This window comes from Scyliorhinus canicula, chromosome 2 (assembly GCF_902713615.1).
Source record: "Scyliorhinus canicula chromosome 2, sScyCan1.1, whole genome shotgun sequence".
NCBI lineage: Eukaryota > Metazoa > Chordata > Chondrichthyes > Carcharhiniformes > Scyliorhinidae > Scyliorhinus > Scyliorhinus canicula.
In genome coordinates this window covers 213,204,944-213,217,111 of record NC_052147.1, presented here as the reverse complement: position 1 = coordinate 213,217,111, position 12,168 = coordinate 213,204,944, and the positions used below count along the sequence as shown (strand labels likewise).

Below are 12,168 nucleotides of genomic sequence, written 5' to 3'. Positions count from 1 at the left end.
CAAAAAAAGTTTTTTTTATTTACATTGTGCTTTCGAACATTTCACCCAATGTTTCACAATTATTTACTTTGTACCGCAGTATCATTACTTTTCACAAGAGTAAGGAATTGACAAACCATTAGATTTTAATTAAAATCTAATTGTTTTAAAACGGGTAATCTAAAAGCAGGTAAAGATAGGAAATTTTTGTCATCTTTTAAAAATATACAAGACCACAAGGATGCTGCCAGGGTACACCTTGAACTTTCCTCATATGGTAAAGTGCCCGTCCGCCAGCAATGATGGAACAGGCCCTTCAGTTCCCTTAACTGGCTGAGAATTCTGCAGTAACTCCCCTCCTGATCCCCAAAGCCTGTCCACCATCTACAAGGCACAAGTCAGGAGTGTGATGGAATACTCTCCACTTGCCTGGAGAATTGCAGCTCCAATAACACTCAAAAAGCTCAACATGATCCACGACAAAGTGGCCTGCTTGATTGCCACCCCATCCACCACCTTAAACATTCACTCCCTCCACCACCAGTACACAGTGGCAGCCAAGTTACCATCTACAAGATGCATTGCAGAAACGCACCAAGGCTCCTTCCACAGCACCTTACAAACCCACAGGGTTGGATTCTCTGTTTCTGCGGCTAAGTGCTGGCACCAATGGAGAACCCGCGGGTCATTCATGATGGGAAAATCGGCGCGAACCCCTCACCGATTCTGGTACCGGTGAGGGGCTGGCACCGGCGTCGCGTGGAACACCCACAGATCGCGCAGAAAATGGCTGGAGAATCGGCAGGTCCTGGGCCGCGAATGCGCAGGGCTGACAAGCTGCACCGATCGTACTGGAAATCATGGCGCAAGCCATGCTGGAACCCTAACCTGCGCACCCCAACCCCACAGCCCATCCCCTGGCCACCCCCCCACCACTCCCCCTAGCCATAGCTGCAGCCCCCCGGCCAATGGTACGGATCCCGGACGAGTGTGGCAGTGCTGGAGACACAGCCGACACGCCAGGTTCCCAATCGCTGGGACCACACATAGGCCACGCTGTCAGGAACGTGGGCCATCGGGGGAGGAGCATCTCAGATGGGCCGGCTGATGACGCGCCAATGGCCTTGCGACTGTGCACGGCATGCGTCCGGACGCTGCCGATGAGAACGGAGCAGTGCATCGCGAACTGGCATCTGCCCCGAATCTGACGTCGGAAGCCATTCTCCGCCCGATCGCTGATCCTGATTTCGACATCAGGCTACGGAGAATCCTGCCCACAGTCCCCAAAATCTAGAAAGGATAAGGGCAGCAGATACATGGGAACCCCAACAGCTCAGGTTCCCTCCAAGCCTCTCACCATCCTGATTTGGAACTGTATCGCCATTCCTTCACTGCTGTTGTGTCACAATCCTGGAACTCCTTTCCTAACAGCACTGTGGGTGGATGTACCGACACCACATGGACTGCAGTGGTTCAAGAAGGCAGTTCACCTCCACCTTCTCAAAGACAACTAAAGATGGACAATAAATGCTGGCCAGAGGTGCAGGGTAAGAACAACGTAATTCCTAATTACGTTGTTCCCGTACCAGCCTCCCCGAACAGGCGCCTGAACGGGGCGACTCAGGGGGGGCTATTCACAGTAACTTCATTGAAGCCTTGTGACAATAAGCGATTATTATTATTATTATTATTATTATTATTATTATTATTAACTGTCCCAGTGACATCTCAATTTATAATCAACACAATAACATGGGAATATATTTAATTGCCAATTTACATGATCAGACATGTTAAATTCATTTCAAGTTTTCACAGTCAAGTTTGGGAAAAATCAAATCATGTCTGCTGCTTCAATTGCCGTCATCTATCTCTTTAAATGGCAAGTACACAGTTCTTGACCTGTAATGGTATGAAAATCCCTCTAAACTGCCCCATCAAAGTGGCAATTGGCAGTATAAATTATACTGGGATTAAACTCTGCATCTCAATACGAAATATCACAACACTAAAGATTCACTTTGTAAAAGTGCGAACAAAAACAAGAACACTTGTCTGAGATACATGAATAAAAATGTAATTTGGTTTCTCTCCCCCTCACCCACCACTATCAGGCAACCATTTACCACATTACAGGCAAAACAAAAAAAAACACCAAACAGCCAAAAGAGCCAGTTAGCCAGGACTTACTAGAAACAGCATAAAGCATCAATTAGACTGTGTGCCTCAGAGTGTCTCTCACTGCTCAATTGACTTGTTCTTTGTTTGTCTCCAACAAAATAGACATGTAAGCTGAGTGCAGAATTATTAAGAAAAAAAATGACATGCTTGCTCCTTTTTTCAAATCATAGTACTGCATTAGTTTCTTACTGCTATGACTAATTAATTTAGTGCATCCCAGCCTTTGGGCATTAACTTGTCCTCAATCAAACCCACGAAGCACAGTGAGCGCAGAGCAAGAAAAGACTGCACCAGAGGCTATGGTCTGACTGCCCCCAGGGTGGGTGTTGGAAGCTGATCAATTTAAGTGCCAGGCTCCATCAGCACAAACATAAAACAGCCACTGTTTTGCTAGCTGGAGTGGGTTCTGAAAGGCATCAATAGCTTGTTTCATGCAGAATAGCCATTGTCCATTACAGGCCACTTTTGAGCCATGAACAGTAAAACACAGCAGCTTCTATAAAGAATGCAAAGAATGCGGGCCAAAGAATGTGAACCAAGTTCAGGTCTTCAGATTTGTTTGTCCAATCAGGCAAGCAGGACAAAGAATAGAATATCAGCAAGACAGCGCCTGCCTTGCAACCCAGTCAAATCTAATAATTGCCATTTCCTCTGCCAAAGTTTCGTAATTGTATTCCTACCGTACATCTCAAGTTACTAATTTATACAAGGCCTGGGGTGAAATGATGTTTCTAATGCAAACCACAATTCCTGAAGTATGCAAGAATTTAATGCAAAAATAGTGTCAATTTAAAAAGTCAGAACTCAGTGCAGTGGAGGAAGGATATGCGCTCTTGAATCAGGTTGGAACTAAATTCCGGACTGGCGCTACGCAAATGCGCATTGGTGCAAGGCCAAACTTTATTTTTGGCAACACATCACTGAATTTTAGTTTACCATCTCAAATAATCTTTCTAAAGGCTCTTTAATCAATGGGCGGCAAGGTAGCACAGTGGTTAGCACTGTTTTTTCACAGCACCAGGGTCCCAGGTTCAATTTCCGGCTTGGGTCACTGTCTGTGCAGAGTATGTACATTCTCCCCATGTGTGCGTGGGTTTCCTCCGGGTGCTCCGGTTTCCTCCCACAAGTCCCAAAAGATCTGCTATTAGGTGATTTGGACATTCTGAATTCTCCCTCCGTGTACCCGAACAGGCGCCGGAATGTGGCGACAAGGGGATTTTCACAGTAACTTCATTGCAGTGTTAATTGTAGGCCTATTTGTGGCAATAAAGATTATTATATTATAATCACTGGAAGGTGTAGTTATCCACAAGCCTTTCATACCCTGAAGGTATTTCAAATAGAAATGACTGTCACAACATGTATGTTTTGAACATCAGTCAAACTAAATCCCAAGAAAAATAAAGAACAATTACACTCAGTAGGTACAAAAATGAAATGTAAAGATGAAAAAAAAATCCAAATTTTGCAAGATTTTCTAAAATCCCTTCAAAAACACTTTTAGCTGAAGTTGAAATTCAAAGAATTGGAGGAAAATTATTGAGCGGGTGAGGTAATTGGCTGAGTGGACAGGGACAAAGAGTATAGATGATGGACAGGTAGTCTAATTGGCCAGATGTGACTATTGGTGGCCTGCAACAATCTTTTGGAGCCTTAACTATTCACCTTTTTTTAAGAACTTAGGTAGTCAAACAGAAAACCGCACATCCAAGTTTGCCAATGACACAAAGATAGTCACAGTGTAGTCAGAAGCACAAAATTACAGAGATACTGACAAATTATGTGAAAGAGTGAAACAGTGGCAAATGGATTTCAATGTAGATAAATAAAAGGACCTGAGAATTCAACAGGGTACTTTCCAAATGGTGTCCCAGTCTCACCCATCTGTAGCTGCTTTATCAATGACCTTCCCTCCATCATAAGGTCGGAAGCGGGAATGTTCGCAGATGACTGCACAATGTTCAGCACCATTTGCCACTCCTCAGATACTGAAGCAGTCAGTGTTCAAATGCATCACGATCTGGACAACATACATTCTTGGGTTTACAAGTGGCAAGGAGCATTCGCTCCACACAAGTGCCAGGCAATGACCATCTCCAACAAAAGAGAATCTAACCATCGCCCCTTGACATTCAATGGCATTACTATTGCTGAATCCCTCACTATCAACACCCTAGGGGTTACCATTGACCAGAAACTGATCTGGACTGGCCATATAAATACTGTGGCAACAAGAGCAGGTCAAAGGTTCGGAATGCTGCAGCGAGTAACACAAACATAGAAACATACATAGAAAATAGAAGCAGGAGGCCATTCGGCCCTTTGAGCCTGCTTCGTCACTGATTATGATCATGGCGGATCATCAACTTCAATACCCTGGTCCCGCCTTCCCCTCATATCCCTTGGTGCCTTTAGCCTCAAGAGCTATATCTAATTCCTTCTTGAAATTACACAATGTTTTCACCTCAACTATTTTTTGTGGTAACACATTCTACAGATTCACCACTCCCTGATTAATGAAACAGCACACAATACTCCACGTGTATCCTCACCAATACCCTATACAACTGTAGTAAAACATCCCTTCTCCTTTACTCAAATCCTCTCGCTATGTCGGCCAACAAACTATTTATCTTCTTTACTGCCTGCTGTACTGCGTGCTTACTTTCAGCGACTGATGCACGAGGGCACCAAGGTCTCGCTGAATATCCACCTCTCTCAATTTACACCCATTTAAATAATAATCTGCCTTCCTATTTCTGCTACCAAAGTGGATCACCTCACATTCATCTACTTTATACTGCATCAGCTAATCATATGCCCACTCTTTCAGCCTGTGCAAATCTTGCTGAAGCACCTCTGCATCCTCCTCACAGTTCAATCACCCACCCACCCAACTGTGTATCATCTGAAAATTTGGAAATACTATATTTAATTGCCATGTCCAAATCATTCATATATAATGTGAACAGTTGGGGTCCTAGCACTGATACCTGCGGTGCCCCACTAATCACTGCCTGCCGGTCAGAAAAAGACATATTTATTCCAACATTTTCCTTCCTGTCTGCTAACAGCTTTCTATGAATCTCAAGACACCACCTGCAATCCCATGAACTTTAACTTTACATAGTAATCTGCTATGTGAGACCTTGTCGAAAGCCTTCCGAGTCTAAATAAACCACATCTAACAGGTCTCCCTGGTCAACTCTACTAGTTGCATCTTCAAAGAATTCCAGTAGATTTGTCAAGCATAACTTTCCTTTTGTAAATCCATGCTGATTTTGTCATTATGCTGCTGCTTTCCAAATGCTGTGCTATGAAATCCTTGATAATGGACTCTTGCAACTTCCCTACTGCTGACTTCGGCTCACTGGTCTATAGCTCCCTGTTTTCTCACTACCTCCCTTTTTGAATAGCGGGCTTATATTAGCTACCTTCCAATCTGTAGGTACCAAAGAATTTTGGAAAATGACCACAAATGGATCTACTATTTCTTGGGTCACTACCTTAAGTACTCTGGGATGAAGATTATCAGACGCAGGGGCCGGGATCCTATCTTCCAGGGATTAAGTCCCCAGGTCGACGGGAAAACCGGCGTCAACAACTCCAGCATCAATGGCCCCCAAGGTGAGCAATTCTCCCCTTTCTAAGTGGCTAGGCAGACGCCGGATGAGTTGGCGCCACTCCAGCCAGCGCCGAAGGCACGGCGCGACTTCGCGCATGCGTGGAACGGCCGACATGATTCCGCGCTTGCGCGGACCGGCTGCCGTATTCTTGCGCATGCGGTAGGGGGGTGTTCTCTTCACCGTGCCGGCCCTCGGGCAATAAGGCGGAGCCTTACAGGGGCCCGACGCAGAAGGAAGAAGTGCCCTCACGGAACAAGCCCGCCCACAGATCAGTGGGCCCCGATCGCAGGCCAGGCCACCGTGGGGGCACCCCCCCCCCCGGGTCGGATCACCACCCCCCCGTGGACCGCCCACACATACTCACCTGCCAGGTCCCGCCGGTGCGTGAGGTGATTCACGCCTGCGGGACTGGCCAAAAATGGATGGCCGTTCGGCCCATCGGGACCCAGAGAATCGGTTGGAGGGGGGGGGGGGGGGGGGGGCACTGTCAACGGCCAAAGCCTGCCCGCCATCTACAAGGTGCAAGTCAGGAATGTGATAAATACACCTGCCTGGATGAGTGCAGCTCCAACGACACTCAAAAAGCTTGACACCATCCAGGACAAAGCAGTCTGCTTGATTGGCACCCCATCCACAAATATTCACTCCCTCCTGTATCGATGCACCATGGCAGCAATGTGTACCACCTAGAAGACACACTGCAGTAACTCACCACGGCTCCTTAGACAGCACCTCCCAAATCCAGAACCAATACATTCCAGAAGGATATGTGCAACAGACACATGGGGATACCATCACCTGGAGGATCCCCTCCAAACCACTCACCATCCTGTACTGGAACTATATCACAGTTCCTTCACTATCGCCAGGTCAATATCATGGAATTCCCTCCCTAACGGCGCTGTGGAGGTACACAGCGGACTGCAATGGTTCAAGAAGGCAGCTCACCTCCTCCTGAGGATAGGCGATTAACGCTGGCCTAGGCAGAAATGTCCACATCCCAAGAATGAAAAAGGAAAGCCAGAAATCGTGGTAGTCCAAAGAGACTTAGGTTCCAGGTACAAGGGTCATTAAAATATACAAAAGATACAGAAAATACACAAAAAAGCTGGTGGAATGCTCCCTTTTTACCTAGAGGACTAGAACACTAGAGGAATAAAAGTCATGCTCCAGCTACACAATCCCTGGTTAGACCACAACTGGGATACTGGACAGCAGTGCAGTGGAGACCTCCTTGAATGATTCGACTGTTACCTGGACTTCAAAGATAAAATTATGAAAAGAGATAACATAAGCTAGGATTGTATTCTCGGAAAGGTTGTTAGGTGATTTAAGATATTAACAGCAGCTGATCAGGTAAATGGAGAGAAAGTATTTCCACTGATTGGGGAGGCTAGGCCCAGTAGTCATCCAGACTCGAAAAGCGAGCTCTGTTCTCTCTCCACAGATGCTGTCAGACCTGCTGAGATTTTTTGTTATTGAAGTATTATCTCTCTTTCATGTGGGACAATGAAGACAGGTCTGATTTTTTGTTCGGAAATTAAGTGCTTCAGGGGCTTATAAAACTTTGAATACACTTTCATGAATGCGCTTTCATGAATGCGAGTGCTTGTTTATTTTAGCGAAAGCTGTCATAGATATTTACATCTTTATTTTATTTAGGGGTGAGGGACAATGGCAATGAGAGTTAAATGGCCTAATATTAAACAAAATAACTGGGACCCAGTCCAAGACAACCAAGGCAGACCTTTTAAACAGCCTGACTCGGCACTCAGCAGACCTGTGGTCACCTCCGATCGCCACCTGGGGTTGAAGGACCCTGCTTCATTCCACTCAGCCCACACCTGCCCAGTGAGTGAAAGATCATGCCGTTCTCATGGCGGGTGTGCCAAGTCAGGAAATTTCCTGACTCGAGCTATCCGCCTCGAGAGCGGAAATCTGGCCTCAGAAGTGCACAGCTCTCCAGTCTTTCCACAGAACGCTAACTCCAAACACTGGAACGATACGGTCTGCTCCACACTACCTCCCGTACATAAATGCTTCAGTGAACGGAACTGGACACTGCATTCAAATTGCAACTGTGACCTTTGCACTGTACAGTTTGATCACAAATCAGTGCCAATTAGTTTCATGCTGTAGATCCGCAACTGCTCATAACCAAATCAAGACTGTCCAAACTCATTTTACTGAAGAATATTACAGCAAGCAGTCAGGCAAAGGTCTAATCCCTGCTCTGCTAAGTTTCAACAACTTTCCTTTCATAGTCTCACTTGTCGGTTAGGATTTCCCCCGCAGGCTTTCCAACCGTGGATGTTACAGGAGCTAGAGATCGCATCTTAATTGGTCGTTTTCAAGCTCGGCGTCCTATTAGCGTTCTTGATGCGACCAGCCCGATCACAGGGCAGTAGCTTTTGAACCCCCGCAGTTCGAAAAGGAACCTCAAAATGGAGGTACCCTTGGAGGTGTAAAATAATTAAATATCTCGAGGGGGGGGGGGGGGGTAGAGGGAAACTTAGATACCTCAGATCAGAAGGGAAACCACTTTGATTGAATCTATGGGGCCGCTGGCGTAAATTCTGCATGTGGCCCATTTTTTAGGGAGTGGAACCTACAGGCTCCAATTGGTGCCATAAACTCACCCCTAACTGGGCCCTTATTTTTATTTAATTATTTTAATTTTTTTTCATTGCGGCACCACCTCCATGCAGTGGCAATTGTGGCCTAAAGAATGTTCACGCCAGCTTGGCAGTTTTCACTTTTCAGGAAGGTCATGGAGTGCAGAGTGGGCAGTCAAAGTGGCAAGCAGGCAAGTTCCATTAGCCCCCTTTTACATCAGACCTAGAGACATTGCCGTTAAAACATGGCAACAAAACACATTCGTGGAACAATTGCTCATTTTGGCTTGTCAGGCAGATCAATTCAAATGACTGTTGTGTTGTGTACTCTGGGATAACACAGGCTGCAACTCAATGCAGCTTTGACCAAAAGATACTCCAGACTTTGAAGCAAGTTCAATGTGATTTATTGAACTATTAGCACAGTTCTCTATGAGTTCGACTCTCCTGCTAATCTTGCTATAGTAACTCAGTCTAACTAACCAGTCTGCTCTAAGCCACGTGGTGGGTGTGATGCTTCTGATCTTCCCCTGCCCTACTCTCTAAGTGTCGCCTGTGGAAAGAGACAGAGCATGTGTGCCCTGTCCTTATATATGGGTTGTGTAATGCCCCCTTGTGGTAGTGTCACCTCTGGGTGTCTTGACTGCCCATTGGTCGTGTCCTATTCTATGTGTTCATTAGCTGTATGTCTGCATGTCATGACGTCTCTGGTGCTCCCTCTAGTGTTTACTTAGTCACAGTGTATTTAACCCCTTGTGTATTTACAGTGATGCATATCACCACGATGACCATTCTCTTGCTGCTATCACAAGTTTCTGCATTTTCCCTTCATAAACAATAATATTCTTACTTTATTACTAAGGAAGAAACTACTGTTTATGCAAGTAAGATTTCTGATTAAATATCAACACATTCAATTCTGTCAGCAAAGTACAGCTTATAATTAAACAGTAGAACCACAGTCCTGCATCTGACAACAAAACAAACAGAACAATGACATCCCTTCGATACTGCTCTGAAACAATAGGACCCATGTACCAAGATTCATGTGATGATAAATTAACCAATTCTCCACATTTGCCAGTTCCCGTTCCTAATTTTACAGGACATCTAAAAGTAACGTATGAATATGTAACCTTGACTCAGCTGGTAGCAGTTGGTAGCACCCGCTCCTCAGAGTGAGAACGTTGTGGATTCAAGTTCGACTCCAGAGAGTTGTGCGCATAATCTAGGCTCAAACCCTAATCCTGTGCTGCACTGTCGGAGATGCTGTCTTCCTAATTTGCAGTGGTAGTTTGCAACAGGCAGTGGAATGGCAGCAACCAGTGTGGGCCTGAGGTTGTGCTGAGATTAGGCACAAAAGGAAAGAGAACTCAGGGTAGTCATCAGCCTCAGTTAAAGAGAGCCGAGATGATAAAGAAACAGTCAAAAGAACTGGCACTGGGTTATGACTCTGGGAAGTGGCCAAGAGGCAGAGAAAGCTGCACGTAGAGAGTAGCAACATTCAAAACAACAGACATGTCTAGTTCTTCTGAATGAGCAAAAGATTTAGTATTCTACAGGCAGTTAGTATCCTGGAGACCTTTTTGGCATATACGTACTTTACATTAGCTTCAACCTGGCCCATCTCCCACCAATACTGTATTAACCTAAATTTGGCTCTGATTGTACCCATACTGCTGTTAGCACCAGGGCAGAGATTGTTGGATCTCTGCATACTGTCAGTAAAAAAATCCCAGGGTAAGAACAGGATTTCCTGCTTTGGGAATACAGAAAACCAATCATCCCTGCCATTAGTGCTGACAACAGCATGGTCCAGCCTGGTGCATTTGCGGCTGCACAGTTGTATCATTGGGTCGGGTGGTGGGGAGCAGGCTGTAAGATGATGAGGGACTCATTATTATCATTGCAAAAATGGATGGCAATGAGAGGTAGTGAAGGATGTGAAATGTCAACAAAGAGGGAAGGATGGGGACAGAAATGGGGAGCAGTGTTTGAAGAGAAGGAGGGTGATATTAACTGAGCGATTATAGAGACAAACACTGTTAGTAAGAAATCATTGTACAGAAAAGGAGCCAACGTGAACGGGTAAAATGTAAGAGTGCTATCTTAATTGGGTTGAATTGATGGACGAGGGGGGATAAAATGTCAAAAGCAAGTGGAAACACTGGAGAAGAGAAAACAATGGGCCATTTTTTCACAGGGTCAGGCCAACTCCAGAGGGCTTTAAAAATGGCAGGCAGGATCCAGATACGGAACCCCACATCCATTTTTGGCAGATCTAATTTTTACTAGTAAGGGAAGGAGCCAGGGCGTGAAGCAACCAGATGAGAAACCAAACTCAGCAGAGGCATTTGAAATTATTCCTCACTTCAAAGAGACCCCATTTTTGCTTTTTCAAAGGGCCTTAACCCACAATATGGGAGTGGAAAATTGATGTGATGACAATATGTAAATGCTTTGAAGGGCAGATAATATTGATTAAATGTCACTATCTGAAGTTATTTAAATACCCCGCCCTTTAAATATGGCAAAAGTGCTGCAACTGTCAGAGTAGGAAAACAAACACACACTGTTGGAGTGCATTCATTGACAGGCCAGAAAAAAACAACGACTGATCCTGCAGTTTCAACAGACTTCATGATTTACAGTTCCCAAGGACTGTTATTCCAGATGAGCCCATTACAAATGCTTGGCTCAGTTTCATAAGCTCCAAGACCATGTATCTCTGCAGGAGGTTCAGTTCACATATTTATTGAGTTTTAAGAGGCTGCTAAAATATTAGCTGTCATTGATGTGGTTATTGAAGATAAATTGGTTTCTTTTAATAATGGATTAACTACTTGGAGGGATTTAAAATCTTTGAAAGGGTTTCATGACCATTTGATTTTTTTTGTATCAAGTGTGTATAAGTCAGAACTCTCTTAGAAGACCGTCCATAGTGGATGTGGAAGGGTCATGGAGATGGCATGGGGAATATGAGGCAGCATGGGTGTGGAATATAGAACATAGAACATTACAGCGCAGTACAGGCCCTTCGGCCCTCGATGTTGCACCGTCCTGTGAAATCCTTCTAAAGTCCCTCTACACTATTCCCTTTTCGTCCATATGCCTATCCAATGACCATTTGAATGCGTTTAGTGTTGGCGAGTCCACTACTGTTGCAGGCAGGATATTCCACGCCCTTACTACTCTCTGAGTAAAGAACCTACCTCTGACACCTGTCCTATATCTATCTCCCCTCAATTTAAAGCTATGTCCCCTCGTGCTGGACATCACCATCCGAGGAAAAAGGCTCTCGATGTCCACCCTATGTAATCCTCTGATCATCTTGTATGCCTCAATTAAGTCCCCTCTTAACCTTCTTCTCTCTAACGAAAACAGCCTCAAGTCCTTCAGCCTTTCCTCATATGATCTTCCCTCCATACCAGGCAACATTCGTGTAAATCTCCTCTGCACCCTTTCCAATGCTTCCACATCCTTCCTATAATGTGGTGACCAGAACTGCACACAATACTCCAAATGCGGCCGCACCAGAGTTTTGTACAACTGCAACATGACCTCATGGCTCCAAAACTCAATTCCTCTACCAATAAAAGCTAACACACCGTACGCCTTCTTAACAACCCTCTCAACCTGGGTGGATATGAGATGGCATGGAAGTGGTATGCGGATATGAGATGGCATGAGGGTGATGGAGAGGGTATGTTGGGTCATGGGTGGGTAGTTGGGTGAGGGGAGAGTTAGTGGGCCTAAGAGCCTCTTGA

At 45.2% G+C, this 12,168-nt stretch overlaps 1 protein-coding gene across 13 annotated transcripts in view; it reads right to left on the bottom strand.

Annotated features, from left to right (window-relative positions):
- Nucleotides 1-12,168, bottom strand: part of LOC119961940 (formin-like protein 2) — a 314,356-nt gene that overhangs the window by 233,331 nt on the left and 68,857 nt on the right. The window contains exon 1 of one of the 13 annotated variants that reach the window (XM_038789540.1): nucleotides 2,170-2,196. The exons of the other annotated variants lie outside the window; for them this stretch is intronic. Coding sequence (XP_038645468.1) covers nucleotides 2,170-2,181 — 12 coding nt within the window. The 5' untranslated portion in view covers nucleotides 2,182-2,196. Of the gene's footprint in view, nucleotides 1-2,169; nucleotides 2,197-12,168 lie in introns of those variants that run through there. 13 annotated transcript variants of the gene reach the window in all.